The sequence below is a fragment of the Salmo salar genome, chromosome 15 (genome assembly GCF_965601325.2).
Source record: "Salmo salar chromosome 15, fSalSal1, whole genome shotgun sequence".
Classification (NCBI taxonomy): Eukaryota; Metazoa; Chordata; class Actinopteri; order Salmoniformes; family Salmonidae; genus Salmo; species Salmo salar.
Window position 1 is genome coordinate 61,838,075 of NC_138305.1, and position 24,426 is coordinate 61,862,500.

The 24,426-nt window shown below is 42.4% G+C and overlaps 2 protein-coding genes across 5 annotated transcripts in view; both read left to right on the plus strand.

The window, feature by feature from the left end:
- LOC106571779 (metabotropic glutamate receptor 1) overlaps positions 1-8,228 on the plus strand; it is a 68,902-nt gene extending 60,674 nt beyond the window's left edge. The window contains exons 8-9 of one of the 3 annotated variants that reach the window (XM_082961930.1): positions 3,460-4,390; positions 5,066-5,659. In XM_082961930.1, the coding sequence (XP_082818056.1) occupies positions 3,460-4,390; positions 5,066-5,156 (1,022 nt within the window). In that variant the 3' untranslated portion in view covers positions 5,157-5,659. Of the gene's footprint in view, positions 1-3,459; positions 4,391-5,065; positions 5,660-5,722 lie in introns of those variants that run through there. The other 2 variants (XM_045695888.2, XM_082961929.1) reach the window with 2 other exon arrangements.
- Positions 8,229-8,596: 368 nt separating this feature from the next.
- LOC106571778 (ras-related protein Rab-32) overlaps positions 8,597-24,426 on the plus strand; it is a 29,959-nt gene continuing 14,129 nt past the window's right edge. Inside the window, exons 1-2 of one of the 2 annotated variants that reach the window (XM_045695891.2) lie at positions 8,597-8,984; positions 23,049-23,326. In XM_045695891.2, coding sequence (XP_045551847.1) covers positions 8,771-8,984; positions 23,049-23,326 — 492 coding nt within the window. In that variant the 5' untranslated portion in view covers positions 8,597-8,770. The remainder of the gene's footprint in view (positions 8,985-23,048; positions 23,327-24,426) is intronic. The other variant, XM_014145231.3, reaches the window with a different exon arrangement.

The following is a 24,426-nucleotide window of genomic DNA, read 5'->3' on the forward strand; positions in this document are numbered from 1 at the left end:
GTGAGTCGTCAAGCCACGGAGCAGGAGGGGAAAACCGAGCCGGCCGAGAGGATAGGGGACATAGAGAGTCAAAGGATGCAGAAAGGGAGGAGAGGAGGGTTGAGGAGGCAGAATCAGGAGATTGGTTGGAGAAGGATTGAGCAGAGGGAAGAGATGATAGGATGGAAGAGGAGAGAGTAGCAGGAGAGAGAAAGCGAAGGTTGCGACGGCGCGATACCATCTGAGTAGGGGCAGAGTGAGTAGTGTTGGAGGAGAGCGAGAGGGAAAAGGATACAAGGTAGTGGTCTGAGACTTGGAGGGGAGTTGCAGTGAGATTAGTAGAAGAACAGCATCTAGTAAAGATGAGGTCAAGCGTATTGCCTGCCTTGTGAGTAGGGGGGGACGGTGAGAGGGTGAGGTCAAAAGAGAAGAGGAGTGGAAAGAAGGAGGCAGAGAGAAATTAGTCAAAGGTAGACGTAGGGAGGTTAAAGTCACCCAGAATTGTGAGGGGTGAGCCATCCTCAGGAAAGGAACTTATCAAGGCGTCAAGCTCATTGATGAACTCTCCAAGGGAACCTGGAGGACGATAAATGATAAGGATGTTAAGCTTGAATGGGCTAGTGACTGTGACAGCATGGAATTCAAAGGAGGAGATAGACAGATGGGTCAGGGGAGAAAGAGAGTATGTCCACTTGGGAGAGATGAGGATTCCAGTGCCACCACCCCGCTGACCAGATGCTCTCGGGGTATGCGAGAACACGTGGTCAGACGAGGAGAGAGCAGTAGGAGTAGCAGTGTTTTCTGTGGTAATCCATGTTTCCGTCAGCGCCAAGAAGTCGAGGGACTGGAGGGTAGCATAGGCTGAGATGAACTCTGCCTTGTTGGCCGCAGACCGGCAGTTCCAGAGGCTGCTGGAGACCTGGAATTCCACGTGGGTCGTGTGCGCTGGGACCACCAGGTTAGAGTGGCAGCTGCCATGCCGTGTGAAGCGTTTGTGTGGCCTGTGCAGAGAGGAGAGAACAGGGATAGACAGACACATAGTTGACAGGCTACAGGAGAGGCTACGCTAATGCAAAGGAGATTGGAATGAAAATTAACTAAACAACTGGGGAAGCGAGAGAGCAGGGCCTCCCTCACTAACCATTCACTGAAACACTCAAATATAACTTTTCCAACTACCACTTTAGAAATTATAATTGATGTAAACTACAGTGGTTCAATGTTTCAAGGAATAGGCTCAAACTTAGTTTATTCAGCTAGTTAACTTGGTACAGTATTCTTCCGTGAAACCCACCCAGTGCACCGTGTCCTATGACGCCATAGCTAACTAGCATGCTAGCATCCAATAACACACGGTTAGCACCAATACTTGGTTACAACAAACTACCAATGGATCATTCGTGTCCGTGTCTAGTTCCTTTCATAACGCAGAAGTAATTAAACGTTGGCTAGCTAACACAAGGTCAGTCCTGCTAGCTACACAAGTGGACTACACAACTCGAAAGTTCAGAAAGCTTACGTTGCAAAAATCGTATTGACTAAAAATGATACAGTACTGCTAGAGTTGGCTAGCTAGCAGTGGCTGCGTTTACCTTTATCTTTTATCTTTGATACAGAGACAACTATGTAGCTATGTAGCTAGCTAACATTACACTAATCAAAACGTTCCGTTGTAATGTATTTAGTTTCTACAGTACTGCTAGTTGGTAAAGTTGGTAAAGTTGGCTAGCTAGCAGTGGCTGTGGTGTTGACGCCATTTGGAAAACGGCGCTAACAAACAAACGAATACAGCTGGCTAGCTAACCTTGTTAGTTTCTCAACGTTAGTTTCTCAAAGCTACACCTACACCTTTAGCTACACCTTTATCCTTTATGCAAAGACAACTATGTAGCTAGCTAGCTAACATTACACTAATCAAATCGTTCCGTTGTAATGTAATGTAATGAAATGTAATATTACCAGCGGAGCGAAGTACAGCACGACTGTTTTGGAGGGTTGCCATAAAAAAAGCATTTGCTGTCATCAAACAATGAACTCAAGTGCCTACAGTTTGCCAAACGTTACTGGAACTTTCAATGGGACTGGATTCTATGGTCAGGTGAGACCAAAATATAGCTTTTTGGAAACAAACACCAGAGGTGGGTTTGGCGTAGACAGAAAGATAGCCATGCAGAAAAGTACCTCATCCCCACTGTGAAGTTTGGTGGTGGATCTTTGATGTTGTGGGGCTGTTTTCCTTCCAAAGGCCCTGGACAACTTGTTAGGATACATGGTATCATGGACTCCATCAAGTACCAGCAGATATTAAATCAAAACCTGACTGCCTCTGCTAGGAAGCTTAAACTAGGCTGTGGTTGGATCTTCCAGCAGTACAATCATCCAAAGCACAACTCAAAATCAACACAAAAATGGTTCACTGACCACAGAATCAAGGTTTTGCCATGGCCATCCCAGTCCCCTGACCTAAACCCCATAGAACACATGTGGGATGAGCTGAAGAGGAGAGTCCACAAGTGTGGACCTTGGAATCTGAAGGATCTGGCGAGATTCTGTATGGAGGAATGGTCTCAGATTCCTTGCCATGTGTTCTCCAACCTCATTACGCGTTATAGGAGAAGACTCAGAGCTGTTATCTTGGCCAAGGGAAGTCGCACAAAGTATTGAAGAAGGGGTGCCAATAATTGTGGCACACATATATTTGAGAAAAATATTTGTTTTATGATAAGAATGTATTTTTTCTTTCAATTATTTTACTTTAAGTAAAGGCCCAATTTTCGTGAATATTTTGTATGAAATACTAAGAGGATGAACAATAAAGATTTATTTTCACAGCCTGTTTTGCTCATATTTATCAAGGGTGCCAGTATTAGTGGAGGGCACTGTATATCCAGATGAGATTTTGCATTAAGTTAGCTAACTAGTCATTTTATACATGTGATTTGGTTTATGAGGGCTAAATGATGCTGGTTGTGATGGCATAGACGTGGGGAGGCATTGCCTGTGGTGGCGCTGACTGTAATGCTATTAGCTAGGGGCGCTGTGTAATTCAGGGGTTTTAAGATGAGTCTGGGGATGTCACTTTTCTCTCATTAAGCCCTTGCGAGTCTAAGTGTGTGCCGGATGACAAATCACCACCAATGCGACATGATGGACAGCCACACACACACAGAAACAGACACACACAGACACTTTACACTGCAGCATAAGCATGCTGACAGATTTGGAGCATGTGTATGTGTGTGTTCCTGAGTAATTTTAGGCCATCTTCGAAGGGCTATGATCTTCCCTATATACCTCTTGACTTCCCCCATATCTAAATCTGTTCACTAGTCCTCTTCCTTCATCTACTCCCCCTCTCTTCAGTACACCCATGTTCCCCTCTTCTCCATTTATAGTCCTTCCTATTACTTTTCCACAATTGACATGCTTCAATGATTATATAGGCAACAATAGCATCTCTCTTTTCCTCTGTCTCTGCAGGTTGTGTGCCCCTGCCGCTGAAGTACCTGGACTGGTCAGATGTGGAGTCCATCGTGGCGGTGTGTTTGTCCTGCGTGGGCATCCTGGTCACCCTCTGGGTAACCTTAATCTTCATGCTGTACCGCGACACGCCCGTGGTCAAGTCATCCAGCCGCGAGCTGTGCTACATCATCCTGGTAGGCGTCTTACTGGGATACATCTGCCCCTTCACCTTGATCGCCTATCCCACCGTGACCTCCTGCTACCTGCAGCGCCTCCTAGTGGGCCTCTCGGCTGCCATGTGCTACTCCGCTCTGGTCACCAAAACCAACCGCATCGCCCGCATCCTGGCCGGCAGCAAGAAGAAGATTTGCACCAAGAAGCCGCGCTTCATGTCGGCCTGGGCCCAAGTAGTCATCTCCTTCTTCCTCATCAGCCTGCAGCTCATCTTGGAGATAACCCTGATCATCCTGGAGCCGCCCATGCCCATCAAGTACTACCCCAGCATCCGCGAGGTCTACCTCATCTGCAACACCAGCACGGTGGGCATGGTGGCACCGCTGGGTTACAATGGCTTGCTCATCATGAGCTGCACCTACTACGCATTCAAGACGCGCAACGTCCCGGCCAACTTCAACGAGGCCAAGTACATCGCCTTCACCATGTACACCACCTGTATCATCTGGTTGGCCTTCGTGCCCATCTACTTCGGCTCCAACTACAAGATCATCACCACATCCTTCTCCGTGAGCCTGAGCGTCACCGTGGCGCTCGGGTGCATGTTCTCTCCCAAAATGTACATCATCATCGCCAAGCCGGAGAGGAACGTGAGGAGCGCATTCACCACGTCCGATGTAGTCAGGATGCATGTGGGAGACGGCAAGGCGGCTCAGCAGAGCAAGAGCATTCTCAACATGTTCCGTAGGAAGAAGAACGAAAACGGAAGCACCAAGTGAGTAACCTTCAGTGATGTTCAGAACCCAGGGTCTAGAGATGAGGGCATATAGAAGGATAGAATAGGGCCTGCACACTCGTTTGGATCCAAAAGTAGTCTTGTGACTACAATAAACGTATGTTTCAGAGAATTAGAGTTTGTATGCCCTATTCTGTCATTCTACAGTTTTTTCTGCCCAAATATGATGAATTATGAGTTGTGCTTGACTATACACTTCCTTGGTAGCCAATCAAAAACAAAATATGATAGATAATCAGATTCACAGATTTAATCCTGAGATAGTACATATTGATTTACCTCAGAACTGGTCATATCTTCAAAGCTAGTCAGATTGCAAGATTAGCACAAAATAATGGGAGCGTATATTTCATGTGTGATGATTAAAGTATAGATTTAAACAGGATTCCTAATAGACGTTCCACAGCAAAAACACTGACAGTGTCTAAAGTAAGGATTGAGATGGGGGATGAGAGAATGTTGTCTTTGAGTGTTGTCTCTCACCCTTGCTCTAATATGTCCCACTTAACCTCTTCCAATGGACAGAGGTTGACTCTGACGGGCTCATGTTTAGACACAGGCTTGGCAAACTCCTGTCCTTGAGGTCTGCAGTGTCTTTGGAAAATAATTTCTCAGTTGTTAGTAGGAGGAGGGTCTACTAATGTTTCTTCATAGCTCCAGACTGGTTGGTGATTACAAGGTATGCATGACTGCCAGTAGACACTGCAGCCTTCAAGGGAAGAAGATGTGCACACCCCTGGTTTAGGTGATTTAAGTTTATCCTGAATTGTCCTCACATTTATCCCAGTTCGAAGCATGAAACCCTCTTTGTCTCCCTTACTAATCACATAAGAGAGACAAACCTAACCTATCCTGCTATGCATAGCGCTAAAGCCTTGTGTTATTACCTTGTGTCAGACAGTACAGGCACCAGAAACATTTTACAAGTGCATGTTGCCCATCTCAGCTTGATAAACACTTACTTAGATTAACAGGTCTAAATTTGGTGGATGGCTCAAAGTACTTTGAATTAAGCCATCTATGGTTCATAATGCTGGTCAAACAGCACATTATGAACTTATGAATCACAAAGTATTTAGTTACTGTAAGTTCCCAGATTAGTCAATGCAATCCCACTTGGAGCTCACAAATGAACCACATCACTGCTGCCTGTTAATAATGTTGTTAAAAAGTCTTGAGCGTATTTTAACATTCGTAGAGAAATGTTGAAATGCTGCTGTTCTGTTCTATTGTGCTATGTGTTGTTGTTGTTGACTAACCCTTCCCCCGGGTTGTCTCTGTTAGTAACGGCAGTCTTTATCTCGTTCATAGTTCTAATGGCAAGTCTGTGTCATGGTCTGAACCAGGTGCAAGACACCCTCAGAGGGGGGGGAATGTGTGGCACAGACTGTCTGTGCATGTGAGGAAACAGGAAGCCGGCTCGAATCAGACGGCGGTCATCAGGCCCCTAACTAATGCCCCCATCGACCCCCACAGCTGCGACCCACACCACCAACAACACAGCCCTGGCACAGACCCCCACCTCGGCACCACGGCTCTGTACAACCTGGCGGAGGAGGAGGACGAGGAAGCACGCCCTCTCTGGATTGCCCCCCACTCCCACTCTGGAACACTCCACGGGAAGGATTCTTACTTAACCACCGAGCCCTTGCAGGGGGTGATGGTGGACACGCACAGCTCCAATATCCCTGGATTTAACGACACAATGGGTGCCTCTGGCATCCAGGCCAGCTCCACCAACCAACCCCTAGGCTTTACCTTCTCTCAGCTTTCCTGCCCCCTGCAAGGTGGGGCTTCTTTTGGAGGGGAAGACCTCATCTCGCCCCTGGAGGGGGCTGAGGGGGAGGCACTGGACCTCCTACACAGCTACACAGAGGAGGATGACGAGGAGGAGGGAGAAGAGGAGCTGGCTCAGAGTAAGCTGACCCTGGAGGACTCCTTGGCTCTGTCTCCCCCCTCCCCCTTTAGGGACTCAGTGTGTTCTGCCGGGTCTGTTCCCGGCTCCCCCATCTCTGAGTCGGCCCTCTGCAGCCCCCCGAGCTCTGCCTACTCCTCCATCATCCTCCAGGACTTCAAACGGAGCTCCTCTACACTGTGAGAACCACCAGGCACTGACACACACGCACACACACAAACACACCATGTTACTAAGATGTAACATCAACGATTTGATAATTGTTTTGCTTATTTATTTATACATTGCTCCATTTGCTCGGTCATTTGTTTGCTTGGATTATATTATAAGACATTTTATGTCATGGGGGAGTTGAAGTGAGAGAAAATTAAAATAAATGGAATAGTCCAGTAGCAATCATGTTTCTCAAGGGCTGTGAGTCCCCACCAACCTTTCTGTAAACTTTGAGACTGGGATCAGTGCCAAAACTACCCGGCTCTTGTGCCAAATGGATTAAGCAAAGCTGGCAATCACAATGAAGGCTTTAGCTATATGATTTTGTTTTGCTATTGTTGTGCATTTAAATAGCCTATGAGACAAATGGAGGGAATGCTGTGTATAAGGTGCTTGGATCTTATCCTATGATTTCGATGAGATACAGGGACCAAGATCCCACAATGCACTGCCTGTTTGGTCCAATACTGTACCTGTGCAGTTGAGCTCGTATTATTATGTGTAGCAGACACAGCTGGATCAAAATACTCTCTTTGCCTTTTTTCATAAAGACTTAGTCCTCAATAAGAAGTACTCTTCTCAGCTTACCAGTACTTTTACTACTAACCTCATTGCAGTTCAAACATTTACTCTCTGATAATAAACAAACTCTGTCTATGAACCGCAGGGTAGGCTACAGCATAGTATATAAGCAGTATTATGTGTCTCAGACATTGCATACAGGGCACCAAGGTACTGTAACATAATATGATTGAAGATGGAGATTGAAGATTGGGTATTTGCGCTGTATGCAATACTTTGCAACATGGTTTTTATTGTGCCAATCAAATTAGTTTTCCAGTTCTCTGTATTCATGTTTACTGATAAGGCATCTTCAGGAGATTCTAAGATTGTGTACAGTATTTTACATTACGAGTTGGGCTTGATTGTCGGCCACTGTAATGTCATGACATTATAAGTTTTAACACATTCTATGAAATCCTGAAACATGTTTGGTTCACACAGGATGCTATGAAGATGAGATTCTGTTTTCCATACTGTGTGTGTGATGATCTATTTTTTAAATGTTTTGAGGTCACTGTGTCATTGTAATGGAAATATACTCGTGTATGTTTTCAAAGTTTGTAATATTGTTAAGCCATCTCTCATTTTTTTTCACACAGATGGTATGTTTGTAATATCAGTAAATGTTTATATATTTAGAATGTGAAACTATTTATATGTTTTAAAACTCGTCTTACAGATGCTTGTGGAAGAGCTGTGTTGGCATTGATTTAGGGTAACTTTTCAAGTCAGCTGTATCCTCTTGAAAATATTCAGTTGTAAAGCATACCAATGGATAGTTGCTTCTTGTGGTAAGATTATATGCGCTTCAATCTAGTTTAGATTTTGTATTATAAAATTGCAGTTGCATTGGTTTACTTGATCATACGCTTCTTAGTACTTTCTAAGAATGCATCTCCAAAGTATAAAAACACATATACATTATGTATAGTTCTATAGTATTGTAATTGTTATTACAAAATGTTATATTTAGTCTAGTAGTATAAGTTGTTTGAAGATTTTAACATTTCTTAAATGTAAAGTAACAGAAGGATCACGTTTTACAAGGTCACAGCTAGAATGAGATAGGCCTACATGTTTTTGGCAAGGCGAAAAATGCTGTAAAATAAAAACCTTTTATAGTAAGATGACGAATTGATTGAATGATTTCATAACGCTTTAATTTATAGGGGTTAAGGGGTACATTGAATTGACAGCCCTGCTCAATTTTGGAATTAATTTGGTCCAAATAGGCCCTACCATTTGTTTAAAAGTTTTTGATTGCTTGTCAAATGTGCCTTATTAGAAAATATTATGAGGAGCAATTAAGCTATTGCGTTTGAGCAATGAGCATGAGCACAGCCCACGAGGCGCCGCTCCAAAAAAATTGTGCACGTGTGTCTGTGCCCGTCAGACACACACAAAGCACCCATGGTTACCATGTAAACGCAGGAGGAGGAGGCAAAACTTTTTTTCTTTACTTGGACACTAGAAATTTCCGGGTCCTATGACTCCGTGTCACATGATAAGTGTTTTTGAACAAGTAGTAGGAGGGGAAGTAGAGCACTTTCTACTGTAGTTAGTTACCATATATCCAAACAACACAGAAACAGTTTCCCATTGCCTCATCGTGTGAGAGAAAAACAAGGTGTTGAATTTAAAGTCACTGTCTTTCGGACTTTCACACTATGGCAAGCGGATCGGTATCGGGGTGCAAGGAATACTTGTTCAAAGTCCTTGTCATCGGGGAGTTAGGTGTGGGGAAAACCAGCATCATCAAAAGATACGTCCATCAGTTATTCTCCCAACACTACAGAGCGACGATTGGGGTCGATTTTGCGCTCAAAGTTATCAACTGGGACAGCAACACGCTGGTGAGGTTACAACTATGGGATATCGCAGGTAAGACAGATGGATGCACATTTTCTACATATCAAGACTATTGAGATGCTACAAATGGGCTTACCATATGCTATGCATTGTTTGGTGAAAGTAGCCTGTCCACTTTTTGAAAAGTGCTCGAGTGTGGTGACTGCGCAATTCTAGAGGGGAAGCTTTGAATTGCACACGTGTTTACACGACCTCGCAGTAAATAATGTTGTTAGCACAACAGTAATTGTAATATATATATATATATATATATATTACATACGTGGGCTTAATACTATGTAAGTGCATATTTATGTGAAAATACCTGTATGGTCTGTTACCCCCATGAAACAATGTTGGTAATGGGCGGGTTGCTCGATAACCCGCCCGGTGGGGAGTGAGGCTGTCGAGAATCGAACGTCAGTCCATTGGCGTCTCATTCCTACATGTTGAGTTACAGTTGGTTATGCCAGACCAGAAAGAAAGCCTGCCCTACTGTCTCAATAATAGCCTACAATCTAGTTTGTGGGATGTTTTCCAAACTAAGTCATGCTTGCCAGCCCGTGGCTGGTCGGTGATGCTATTTTTTATGACCATTGTCTTTCTACTACAGCATATTGGATGACTCATTCATATTCCATTCACCCAGCTCAATGTAACATCGATAGGTTTAGGCTACTACATTAATACTCTAATTTTGCCTATACCCATCATGAGGTTGCTACAACCTAGCCTATGAATGAAAGTTTACAACGTAGGTGCACATTTGAAGAGAAATTTGAGCAATCAAGGGGACAGACCTTGACACATTCAATACCGCCTTGCACTCTCTTTTCTGCATCTAGCTGATCTAGGGTGTAATCATTAGTCCAACAGTTGCAAACGAGAGTTCCTATTGGACAAATTCAGGTATGTTTATCCCGTTTCGTTTGCTTCCATTTTAAGAAATGTTTATCAACAGAATTGGTGGAATGAATAGCCTACAGTACACCCTTGATCACACTCAAACACAGTTCACTTTCATAGCAGCCACATACAAACAGCATGATAATTTTGCTCATTGCAAAGTTATATCTTGCATCTATACTATACGCTCTCCTCCTCACCTTTTCCCTTCGCTTGAAGACTTCAGTGCACAACATGTCAGCGGTCTGTGACCAAGCGCAAAAACCTTTCCAAGCCAAACCTTCATATCATAACCGCTAACCACTACACACAGTCTACATCGTTGTCACCATATTAGCTAACGTCATAGTCAACATAGCTAATAGAATGAACGCGTTAGTAAACCCACTACAATGATGCAGTACAGTCAGCAAGCAGTTTAGCTGTTACACCTGCGGGCCCCGGTGGCAATATATTAACAAAACCAAAAGCTTACCTTGACTTAGAAGAGTTCCAGTGTTCGATAGCCATAGCCAGCTAGCAAACATAGCATCCCTCTCTGTTTGAGCCTAAATTTGATTAGATTTGTGTTTGCGTAGGTTAAACTAGCTAGCTACATTCGCTAGCTACAGTTGAAGTGGGAAGTTTACATACACCTTAGCCAAATACATTTAAACTCCGTTTTTCACAATTGCTGACATTTAATCCTAGTAAAAGTAACCTGTCTTAGGTCAGTTAGGATCACCACTTTATTTTTAGAATGTGAAATGTCAGAATAATAATAAGAGTGATTTATTTCAGTTTTTATTTCTTTCATCACATTCCCAGTGGGTCAGAAGTTTACATTCCTCCTGACAGAGCTGGTGTAACTGAGTCAGGTTTGTAGGACTCCTTGCTCGCACATGCTTTTCCAGTTCTGCCCACACATTTTATATAGGATTGAGGTCAGGGCATTATGATGGCCACTCCAATTCCTTGACTTTGTTGTCCTTAAGCCATTTTGCCACAACTTTGGAAGTATGCTTGGGGTCATTGTCCATTTGGAAGATCCATTTGCGACCAAGCTTTAACTTCCTGACTGATGTCTTGATGTTGCTTCAATATATCCACATAATTTAACTTCCTCATGATGCCATCTATTTTGTAAAGTGCAACAGTCCCTCCTGCTTGCAAAGCACTCAAACAACATGATGCTGCCACCCCCGTGCTTCACGGTTGAGATGGTGTTCTTTGGCTTGCAAGCCTCCCCCTTTTTCCTCCAAACATAACGATGGTCATTATGGCCAAACAGTTCTATTTTTGTTTCATCAGACCAGAGGACATTTCTCCAAGAAGTACAATCTTTGTCCCCATGTGCAGTTGCAAACCGCAGTCTGGCTTTTTTATGTTGGTTTTGGAGCAGTGGCTTCTTCCTTGCTGAGCGGCCTTTCAGGTTATGTCGATATAGGACTCATTTTACAGTGGATATAGACACTTTTGTACCCGCTTCCTCCAGCATCTTCACAAGGTCCTTTGCTGCTGTTCTGGGATTGATTTGCACTAAAGTACGTTCATCTCTAGGAGACAGAACGCGTCTCCTTCCTGAGCGGTATGACGGCTGCGTAGTCCCATGGTGTTTATACTTGCGTACTATTGTTTGTACAGATGAACGTGGTACCTTCAGGTGTTTTGAAATTGCTCCCAAGGATGAACCAGACTTGTGGAGGTCTCCAAATTTTTTTCTGAGGTCTTGGCTGATTTCTTTAGATTTTCCCATGATGTCAAGCAAAGAGGCACTGAGTTTGAAGGTAGGCCTTGAAATACATCCACAGGTACACCTCCAATAGGCTAATTGACATCATTTTAGTCAATCAGAAGCTTCTAAAGCCATGTCATCATTTTCTGGAATTTTCCAAGCTGTTTAAAGGCTCAGTCAACTAACAGGCTGACTACACCGCTGCAAAATAAATGTAGAAATCTACATTATTCAATTATTCCACCCACACTGCTCGCGCGGACCAACGAGCGTCTGCTTTGCCAAGGGCTAAAATAGATGTCAGTTCTATTTGTGACGCAGATCGCACTGCAAGTCCTGCCTGTTCCATCTCGTCATTGGTTTATAGAAGCAGGTACTCGCATGCCATCTCCTCATTGGTTATACCCACGTGGGTGACTGAAAGACGAACGAGGTCTGTGGCCGTAATGCACCTAATTTGTAAAAGTTGCCATTCGCAATATAAAGTCAAGAGAAGAAAAGCCTAGAAGGAGGAGAGATGACTAGAAATTATTTGGTTTACCGTTTTATGTGTGGATTAATTATCGGAGTAGAGGACCTTGTGCATTTCAGGTAAAATAACAACTCAATGTTTATATCCCAGGACAAATTAGCTAGCAAGTGCAAGCTAGCTAGCTAAATTTCCATAAATGTTTAATGCTTTTCAACATGTCCCCAAATTAATGTAATTGGTTCAGAGTTTGTTTTGATATTTTAACCTGCGTGTCGTGGTCGCGTTTGGTGTGGGGGGACAAAATACATTTATGCACGATGGCGCATGTGCGCAGCTGGTTTGGTTTCCGTGTTAGTGTATGTAAACTTCTGACCCACTGGAATTGTGATACAGTGAAATAATCTGTCTGTAAACAATTGTTGTAAAAATTACTTGTGTCATGCACAAAGTAGATGTCCCAACCGACTTGCCAAAACTATAGTTTGTTAACAAGAAATTTGTGGAGTGGTTGGAAAAACAAGTTTTAATGACTCCAACCTAAGTGTATGTAAACTTCTGACTTCAACTGTAAGTGAAAAAAAAAAAAAAAAATACTATGAAACATAGCCAGCTCTCTCTCTCTTGCTTCTCCTTATTTTTTTAAGACATTAACTTGTCTTTCTCTCTCTTTTGAGTCAATTATTCAGTGCTAGCTAGCTGTAGCTTATGCTGATCCTTTGATTGGGTGGACAATGTGTCAGTTCATTCTACAAGAGCTCTGATGGATAGGTTGGAGGATGTCCTCCGGAAGTTGTCATCATTACTATGGAAGGGGGTGAGAACCATGAGCCTCCTAGGTTTTGTATTCAAGTCAATGTACCCAGAGGAGGACGGCAACTAGCTGTCCACCATGGTTTTACCCTATAGAGTGCTGTTGAGGCTACTGTAAAAAATGATTTGAGGCTACTTTAATCAGTTATTTGGTGACGCGAATATATTTAGTATAGTTTTATCTAAAAAGGATCATCTTTTAATGTTTAACCTGTTGGGGATAGGGGGCAGTATTTGCACGGCCAGATAAAAAAAAAAAACGTACCTGATTTAATCTGGTTACTACTCCTGCCCAGTAACTAGAATATGCATGTAATTGTTTGATTTGGATAGAAAACACCCTAAAGTTTCTAAAACGGTTTGAATGGTGTCTGTGAGTATAACAGAACTCATATGGCAGGCCAAAACCTGAGAAGATTCCAAACAGGAAGCGCCCTCTCTGACCATTTCTTGGCCTTCTTTGTTATCTCTTTCCAAAACAGAGGATCTCTGCTGTAACGTGACATTTTCTAAGGCTCCCATAGGCTCGCAGAAGGCGCCAGAACGTTGAATGATGACTTTGCAGTCCATGGCTGAAAAGCAGTAGCGCATTTGGTAAGTGGTCGATCTGAGAACAATGAGACGGGTGCACGTGAAGAGTCCATTTTACTTTCTCAGTCTTTGAACGAAAACAACGACTCCCGGTCGGAATATTATCGCTATTTTACGAGAAAAATCGCATAAAAATAGATTTTAAACAGCGTTTGACATGCTTCGAAGTACGGTAATGGAATATTTTGAAATTTTGTCACGAAACGCGCCGGGCGTGTCACCCTTCGTTACCCTTCGGATAGTGTCTTGAACGCACGAACAAAACGCCGCTATTTGGATATAACTATGGATTATTTGGAACCAAACCAACATTTGTTATTGAAGTAGAAGTCCTGGGAGTGCATTCTGACGAAGAACAGCAATTTTTCTTATAGTAAATCTGAGTTTGGTGAGTACCAAACTTGGTCGGTGTCAAAATAGCTAGCCATGATGGCCGGGCTATCTACTCAGAATACTGCAAAATGTGCTTTCACCGAAAAGCTATTTTAAAAATCGGACACCGCGATTGCATAAAGGAGTTCTGTATCTATAATTCTTAAAATAATTGTTGTTTTTTGTGAACGTTTATCGTGAGTAATTTAGTAAATTCACCGGAAGTGTTCGGTGGGAATGCTAGTTCTGAACGTCACATGCTAATGTAAAAATCTGGTTTTTGATATAAATATGAACTTGATTGAACAAAACATGCATGTATTGTATAACATAATGTCCTAGGAGTGTCATCTGATGAAGATCATCAAAGGTTAGTGCTGCATTTAGCTGTGGTTTTGGTTTTTGTGACATTATATGCTAGCTTGAAAAATGGGTGTCTGATTATTTCTGGCTGGGTACTCTGCTGACAATCTAATGTTTTGCTTTCGTTGTAAAGCCTTTTTGAAATCGGACAGTGTGGTTAGATAAAGGAGAGTCTTATCTTTCAAATGGTGTAAAATAGTCATATGTTTGAGAAATTGAAGTAATAGCATTTCTAAGGTATTTGAATATCGCGCCACGGGATTCCACTGGCTGTTGACTAGGGTGGGACGTTTGCCCAGAGAGGTTAACTATTTTTATGACATTTACTGAGGAGGATGGTCCTCCCCTTCTTCCTCTGAGGATCCTCCACACAGTTGACTCCCTATCATACGCATGCCAGCTGAGAAAGATACTACAAGTTAGTCATTAGCCAGCAGTTAGTCAGGTCCTTGCGTAATGGCTCTGTGTTTGAGTCTTAAGAGATTAAAAGGGTTGTGTTTATGTGTGTCTGAGGCTTCATATCCAATCACGAGGTTGTGAGATTGGGGTCAGGACATGCACGGTATAGCTGTCGTGAAGTATGTTGTGACGTTTGTTGAATCCACTATGAATGAGGTTGAATTTGAAGCCAGATATAGGACTAGAGAACTGCAAAACCACTCTGAAAAGCCAAGTCTGACACATTTTGGTGGCAGACAGGCAGAGACCGACAGGACAGACAGTTTTCACCAAGACTGTTGAAAGGTTATTGATGGTGTTCTCATCACATGCTGAGACAGGCCATCACAACAACCTGCATGTCTGGAGAGGGAGAGGGAGAGCGAGAGAGAGAGAGCAAACAAACACACTGGCTCATTGTAATGGATGGAACGGAGGGAAACGTGGCTTTCATATGTTGAATGTGTTTGATACCATTCATTCTATTCCAGCCATTACAATGAGCCCGTCCTCCTATAACTCATTCCACCAGCCTCCTCTGGTACAGTGTCTCTCACAGCCGGATTGCACTCTACCAGAGGAGCTGTGAGGGCAAAACACACAGTTCCTCATTCACATTTACTGATGTCATTGCTAGAGACGCTGTAAGAGAAAACACACACTCTCATCCCCACAGGGGGATGACACACAATATACACACACCCTCCCACACACAGATACACTCATCATTCACACCTGTACACCAAGGCTGGAGACGGTGAGGATGACAAGGAGTCAGAGAAGAGAAGGCATAATGGAGTGAAACAGACAGAAAGTGAGAGGTGTATTGCCAAGTCATTAAGACCGGTCTTTAAAGAGCGATTGAATCTGCCGATTTCGCATGTGTTTTTCTGTTATGTGGTTCGATGTGGCAGTTACTAATATTTGTCACCCATGAGACACAATAAGAACAAAGCCAATATCACTTCCTGAAAATAATCAGAATGAATGTAAGATAAGAAATCTGAAATTAAAAATGTGTTTTTTGCAGGCAAGGTTTTAGTCACGCCATTTTACATCTAGCTATAATGTTTTTGGTGCAGTATTTATCAAGTAAAACAATGTGTGACATGTCTTATGCAGTGCTTAATCTGTTAGGAGGTGCCAGAACAAAAAGGGAGCGTGAGAGGGGGGTTACCTGGGGAGCTCTTAGGTACCGGAAAATCTTTATAATAAAGAATTGCATGCATATCACATTTCTGTAGTGGCATAGAGCAAAAGAGTAGAGGTGCTTGCAGAAGTTGCACACATGGAGATTTTTTTTTTTTACAGCCTAGGGTCTGGGAAAAATGTTGCCTTTTTATAACACATTTCGTGCAATTCTGTGTCATTTTACACGACTGGAGACTTTAGCTGAATCTTTTTTAGTAATGCACAAAGTGATCAAAATGACAGGCTACTTTGACACTGACAAACAGATTCTGAGATCAATAAAAACGACCATGTCTTGAATCCATCAATAGCCTAGGCCTAGGTGTGTGGAGGCACATATTGTGGGCTACAATATGAGAAGGAAATTATAGTCCTAAAAATGCTTTCCAGTTACATTGACTCAACCAATGATATGAAACTCACTTACCGGCGATGCTCTTCGACTATTTGGAAGTTGATAACATATGTTGGTAGTCTACAGACTGATTAGAGAATTCTCTTTTTAGCAGGAGCCATTAGTAGTAGTATTGGGAATTATTTCTGAACAGACAGCGGTAATTCTATAATTTTGGCACATTTAATTCAGTTTATCAGGGATGCTGCAGCACCTCCAGCACCCGTCCCGCGGCTATGATTCTATGTCAATACATGAAGTGTAACGCTGAGTTGGAGGCTCATGTGTATCAGAGCACAGAGTGGAAGAGAAATCCTTGAAAGTGAATCTCATTCTAGTTCTGTGAGAGACAGGCACACGTTGGTCCCGAGGATACAATGTTGCGCAAACCATCAACTCGGGCCAGCCGAACATAAATCAATTCATAGAATGCCCAGCACGTTTTCACATTATGTTTTTTGAGGGGGCAGGAGAATTACAGAGGAGGCAACTCGAATTAACTCTTTTATTCAAATCTTTACAAACAGTGAAGATGGGTACCAGATGGTGGCAAATAGGTTCCGGAAGGAAACAGTCCAAAACTAAAAAGGTGCAGGATCCGGCTCAGATTAAGCACTGGTTTTATGTAAAGAAATCTGATCTGCTGGGCAGGTTGGTCTCACTGTCAGTGTGTCCTGTGGTATGATTGGAGTGCAATCACCGCAGCTGTTTGTCCTGTATTAGTGGGCATTATCAAAATCCAGCCCTCAAGTTCTGACAAACTCTTGTATTTAAATCTCACAAAACTACGTTTTGGAAGATACTGACTTTATGACCAAAATGTACCTACGTGCACGTTTAGTCAATTTTGGCACTGGAATAATTGTTTCTGACTAACATCGATGTCACGTATGCCGTTTTCAACGAGATAAGTTGGTTCTCGAGTTCAGTTCTGCTTTAAGCCTTTTTAATCGTGCAGAATAAGTGGGTGGGCTTGTCCTCATGGCAACGATAAGGACCAACCAACGTTGAGGCAATGTCGTCCTTACTCTCCCATAATGATTACAATCTCAGATGGAATGATAGTAATCAGGGCCTAGTGGAAAAATGGATGTAAGTTGGAAGTCAGCGTGAGGCCTGGTCCTCGCCCGCCCCCTCTGGCTCAGAATAGCTGCCCTCATCTGGGCTTGTCTGAGCCAGGGACAGGATGATTACAACCATGGGGTGGTAGTGGAGTAAGTAAGCCAGCACCTTTTGCCAAGGATTTAGACATCCTGAGAGAAGGGCCACCTACCTCACTGTTTAGAGGGGGAGGTAAGAAAGGAAATCAATAATGGGGGAAGGGGTGAAAAGAGGAAGAGGGGGGGATAGTCCAACAAGGGTATTGAGTATTTTAGAGTATTTTATTATGCCTTTTTATTTATTTTTAGAGTATTTTATTATGTGGCAATGTTCATAGTCTTTGTTTTGCAGCTTCTCCTTTGCCACTCACTCTGCATGATGCAAACTTCTGTTGGCCCTAGCTGTCTCGTAACGACCACCATATTTACTGTATCTCCGCCAGAGAAATGTTAGGCCAGCATTTGAATGGACTTCTGTGGAGGTTGGTCCAAGCCTCTTAACAACTGACTGGTGAGACTGCCAGTGCCTCCGTTGCCGCTGCCACGTCTAGCTTGGACAGTTTCCATGGTAACCCACCCACAGATAGCATCTCGACAGAGACTGTAGAGGAAACTCTGGTTGCTAGGGCACAGGATGATGAAGAGTTTCTCTCTTTGTCGGTGTTTCCATCTGTTCCCACTTTCATAGACAACTCCCACAAGGACCATGGGGAAGAGAGATGGACACCTAACCATTGTGTGTCTGTAGAAAAGATTACTTTCCCTCTCGGAATAGCAATATGGATCGCTGTACACTAAATGCATTTCAAATATATTCAATGAAAGTCATTGGTACTTGGAGTAACATTGCATAAGTTCTTTGATAGTGGTCTCACAGGGTCTTAAGCAATACTTCCTATTTTATTTTGCTTGGGGTTTTATATTAATAATGTGGAAAGCCAAGTTGTAAATGTACTGGAATTCCCTAATGATCGTCTCTCCTCCCTGTTTTGTTTTTGTAAATATTCTAGTTTTCCAGACTTGGCATTCCACTTCAGGAAGTGATTAGAAAATGATATGAGAATCTCACACACAAAAACTAACCATGTTTACCAGTAAATGGCCAACCTGTCTTGACTCCTTATTGTCATTGCAGTCTCCGGCTCATTATTGTAGCCTGCACCGTGAGACACTTATACCCTTCGTCGGAATGCTAATTAGGTTACAGAATTTCTCAATTACAGCACATGACTCGTAATTCTTCCCATAAGCTCACTGTGTTATCCTGTTCTTCCTTAACAATGTTGAATCGCTGCCTACATCGAGGTTGTGCCATTGGGGTTAGACCTTTTTTCAAGACTGCCTTGGAGGTTACAATAGAATAGATAACAAGCCGTCTGTTGTCTAACCATTGAACCACATGGCTCTAATGGCCGAACATCTCAGCACAAACCACAATCCACAATCATCACTATGCTGTACACGTGCCTGTGCGTGTGCACGGTAGTGTGTGTGTGTGTGTACTGGGCTAATTGATCCGTTTAATCAATCTCTATGGCTGTGTTTACACGTCTTTTTCACTAATTGGTATTTTGACCATTCAGATCAGCTCTGAAAAATATCTGATGTGAAAAGATCTGATGTGATTGGTCAAAATACAAATTGGTGGAAAAAATATCAGAATTGAGCTGCCTGTGTTAAACGCAGCCTAAGAAGCGTTTCGACTTATTCTCTTTCCCCTGGGAAGGTGAGGGCTACTCCTACAGCATAGCAACGCTTACTTATCTACCACACACCATCTGAGTGGCACTGAATATTCAGCCTTAAGCTCACAATCTTATTTTAGGATGTCAGTGAAGAGATCAATTTCCAATAGCTTCCAATGCAGTGGAACTTATTATGTCTATAGGTGAAAATCATTGGCTACTTAGTTTCATTACCACAAGGATGCTCCTATCCAGAGTAACTCCAGAATTCATGTCATTGTCAACATAACCAGTATGTGTGGCCCATGCGGGAAATGGACCTACAACAACCTTAGTTTTGCCAGCATTGTGTTGATTTATAGTGAAAACAGACTTTTTAAAGTTCGGTATGTACAGCATGTGAACCTGTTTCCAGGTTGGTAGTGAGGACCAAGGAGTGAAACTCTCTAAGCTCACTTCATTTTTCTTCCTCTTCTCACCACTGTGCAGAAGTCAATTACGATGTTATGAAACTCAAAACTGAATAATGTTCCCTGCAACTGGCCAGATCACAAAGCTGAAAACCACATCATTTGTCTTCAGAAGATTTTCAGAAAATCTTAATTTACCATTCCTCTTTCATCACTCATCAACAAATAGCTGACATTTTGAAAATATCAGAGCACTTGTTCTGTCAATAATTGACTCCATTGACTACCCAGTTCATTCGATTCATACTGGAAACCATTTTCCCGCAAATGTCAGGCTGACCCTGAGCCTTAAGTGTTTCTGTGTGGAGCCTGTTGATTGAAATCCAAGAAATATGTCTGGAAAATATTTAAAGTGAGGTTCTTTTTTCTGGGTTTTTATTTCTTCTTCTAAGACTTCTTCTAATGAATCTCTGGGCACCAAAAGGCCTGGAAATGAAAGCCTTATTTCAACCGATCCTCTCTCCTTCCTACTGTGCCGTGTCCCCAGTGAATTCACCTGGGGTTAAACCGACTAAATTTAGACCCTCAATTACTGAGCAGGTCTGTAGGCTCCTCAGTGTATTCACTCCCTCGCTTACACCCGCACTGCAACGCGCCGCTCAGTTTCCATACATGGCTGGATAAAGTACCTATAATGAAGTAAAACTTCAGGGGGAAAAACTGCCATCACAGTTCCTGAAACTGCTTTCTGTATTCCGTGTTTAACTTGGCTGCAGTGTATACTAGTGCTGTAATGTGAGGTGTGCTACTCCTAATTAGTTATCTTTAATTGGATGAAGTGTGCTGTAACAATGTCCATTTCTGTCGTGAGTAACTTAAACCCTTTCAGTGGAACACTGAAGTGATGGTCTAGAAGCCTGGCTGGCTGGCTGGGTGTGATCCCAGCCAGGGGTCTTCCCATTGAACCCCCGACCTAAAGATTCAACTTAATTGAGATACGCCTCAGCCAACAATCACTCACTGGTTGATTGACCTCAGCAGTCTTGAAGGTTCTATAAACTCTTCTCCTGGAAATTATTTTTGGAAGATGGGGCTCCACCAGAATCTGGTTCCTCTCATGGTTTTGTCCAGTGCTCATTCCTGTAATTTAATGGACCTTTCAGGGAAATGTAAAATTGTTAGGGTCAATTGTGTTGGAATTTTCCCACCGGATTGCCAGACATACAGATGAAATGCTTTAAAGCATGACTTGTCAAATATAATTTTCAGTTTTAGTTGTGTTTGAGGTATACGTTGAAATTAACTAAGGAACAGAATGGGTGATTTAAGATAGGATTTTGATCTGCAAGCTTCAGTTGACATTGAGCATGGATTATATGTAGTCAATAATATGAGGATGAGTGTCCTATCTGTGCGAATTCTTAATCAATGCAGCAGGCACTTGTTTGGCGGTTCAATATCAGCAACCAGGTTTCCATCCAACCTTTTTTTTTTATTTTTTTTATGCGAGTAAAGTACATGTTTCATAAAAAAATTCAGACCTGATGGAAACAGCAAATTTGTCGGTAAACATTCCAGATGTCGACAAATCAAAATACATTAGACGGTGGGATGTTTAGTTGTCGGTAAAATTAATTATGCGATAAACAGTGGTGGAAATTCCTTTTTTACGCAAATATTGATATAATAACCATCATATTGATATGTAGTCCTCCCACTATGACTCGGAAGCATGACGTTTTTATTAGGCTACAGATTAAATAAATGATGATGAATTTCACAGGGTGGCGAAAGTGCACAGTGATGAGCTTGATGCTCCTTTTCATTTAATATCGAGGATCTTATTCAGGTGACATGATAATTGATGCTTGGCTGCTGTTTGACATCGTGTATAGATGATAGATTTTTCTATTGTGTTATTGACTTTACGTTTGTTTATGTGTAACTCTGTGTTTTCGTCGCACTGCTTTGCTTCATCTTCGCCAGGTCGCAGTTGTAAATGAAAACCATTGTTTTCAAAGTTTAACAAACCGTACAATTCTATGCACAAGGACTACTGTACTTTTAACAATTTGCACAGAAGATTTTACAAAAACACATCTATTAGAATGCAGATGCAAAGTTTGTTCATAGAATTTTGGCAACATCTTCCTCAGAGTTTTGTGTCACGTTTTCCATAAACTCAACGATGTATGCAGAAAGAATGGGGGCTCAGCTATGATATGACACTTTGAAATGATCTCTTTTGGTTATTGAACTACAGTAAGTGAGTGGATTTACACCCGGTAACGGAATCGTGGTAACGAAATTTCATCATGGGTCCCTGATCTGTCCTACACAGAAAATAATATGAATGTCATTCTCTTCATGGTGATGTAACCTAAATAGGTACACAAAAATAAGTATACAATATCCTCCTTTGCATCTTTGGATATTATTCTACTCACTGGCTATTATTCTAATGAGCTCTGACCCCAAACAAGACCAAATTTGGTTGGACCGGACCAAATCTGAACCTAGCATAGACTTCTATTTTTCAGAAGTTTGGGCATCAAAGTACAGCACAGTAGTAGTACAGTGGAGTACGTTGTAGTATACTCAACTCTAGTGGTCCTCTACTATGTACTGTACTGAACTCTACATTTACTCTGTTTTTGTACTGTAATGAACTATACTCTACTTTTCCGTACTGTACTGCGCTGTCCAAACTTGTGAACCCAACTGTGGTTTGTGATGACTATAATTTCCCGTTGTAGACAATTCAATTACGGGAATTCCGTTTTTTGGGGGGAGGATTCCGTTATCGATTTGGTAACAACGTTTTTAGTTGATAGTGGCATCCCAGTGGTAATTCCCCTTGCTTTGACTTCAAATCATCACTCGATTTCTAGAGAGAATGGGTTCATTATCGAGGAGGCAGATTTCTTTCTAGGCTTGTCTTTTTGGATTTAGAGTGAGAAAAAGTGGGTCAAGATCCGTTTATCATATTTGGTGGGGAAGGGGAACCACAATGAAGGGGAAAATACCACTCTCACACTCTAAATGCTGCATTAAGACTCACTCTTACACTCTAAATGCTGCATTAAGACTATTAAGACTTCTCTTTGACTGAGATACTTTTGCCTTTGTGAAACACTGAGAACCCTCACTCAGTTTGATATCCATGTCTAAATCATTATTGGTAAACTGGGCTAATTCTCCCCAAACTGGCACCTTTTAATTGTCTCATGTGAGTCTGGCGAGATATTTAGTGGAGTAATATCAGAGGCAGTCCTTGTTGTGGTGGACTCAATGCCCTGGCTTATAGGACCAGTGGAATATCCTCTCACAGGTCTGCCTGTGTGAGTACAGAGGGAACAGGCCCTGCTTTGATGTCTCATTAGCAACACTCAAAGGCTTACTTGCTGTCACCCCTCTCCTATAGGCCTACTTCAATGTTTTGGACATCAAGATGTGTTTGTTTTTCCTTGGACCCTTGCTGATGTGTTATTTTTGGGCTGTAGCTGAATATCTACATTGTGTCACTCATTGAGCATTTCAACCAACAGCCTTCTGTTTACTAACTCCATAGATACTACTAGACCTACGAGGTTGCATTGTGGACTGTACCATTGCGTTACTGACCAGATTCCTTTCACGTCCCCCATGCAGGTCAGGAGCGATTCGGGAACATGACGCGGGTGTACTACAAGGAGGCGGTGGGAGCATTCGTGGTGTTTGACGTGATGAGGGGATCCACTTTTGAGGCAGTGTCCAAATGGAAGCACGACTTGGACAGCAAGGTGAAACTGGCCAACGGGAGCCCTATACCCTCAGTGCTGCTTGCCAATAAGTGTGACCAGAAGAAAGAGAGCTCCAACAACACTTCCCTCATGGACAACTTCTGTAAAGAGACTGGCTTCCTGGGCTGGTTCGAGACCTCAGCCATGGTGAGACACACACACACACACACACACACACACACACACACACACAATAAGACTATAACATTTTTTACATTTTAGTCATTTAGCAGACACTCTTATCCAGAGCGACTTACAGTAGTGAATGCATACATTATTTTTCTGTGCTGGCCCCCCGTGGCAATCGAACCCACAACCCTGGCGTTGCAAACACCATGCTCTACCAACTGAGCTACAGCGTGTTGCTGTTTTGCTATTCGCTCTCCCCTAATCATAAATCATTAGCTACAAATATACTACAGATAATAGTATAGTTAGTGTGTGCATTAGGCTTTTGTATCAGCTTGAACTGAAGGTAAATGTAGGTTTTTGTTTGTAAAGTTGTTTCCTAATGTTTTACAGGTTGCTTTTCAGTAAATAAATAAACACTTGGATTGTCAACAAACAATGACAAACATTTTACTCTATTATTCAGATCAGCTCAGAGTAGCATGAAATTGCCAATTTTAAGCCACATGTTTAAGATGGCTGACATACCTCAGCGTATTAAGGATAAACCGGTGCTTTCAGGTCTAGTTGCGTGGTTGATTCACGCAGCTTACCGATTTTTAAATCACGTTTCACACACATTACATTCTGTTTTTCTGGTAGTTTTTTTACGCAACGTCAAACAGATTAATGAATGGAAATCAAAACAAGGGCAAAAATATCATGAAAGGTAATGTAATAAAAGTGTAAAGGCCTGACTTGGGAGTTAAATCAGAACCTAAGTTAGCAGTACTCCTCATTCTGCGAAATGTAATTATTTGCGCTGTGTTGTTGAAAAGAGCAGAGTGGGAAAACAAGCATAACCCTCTGTGTCACTCAGAGCACTAGTTAGGTAGCATGCAAGTCAAGCAATTCCAGCCAGGGTCACAATCACAACGATAACGGCTGCTGTCTTCATTTCCATTCCAAGATATGTTAAATGCCTTCAATTGAATGCTTATCCTCATCTGAAAACACTCTGCTTTGTTTACAGGCTCTTTTGTTGAACAGTTTTTAGCTTTTATTGGATTTTGTTAGGTGAGGTCTTCAGCGAGAAATTCAGACATTATAATATTAGGGATCATAGCTGCGGGAAGTAG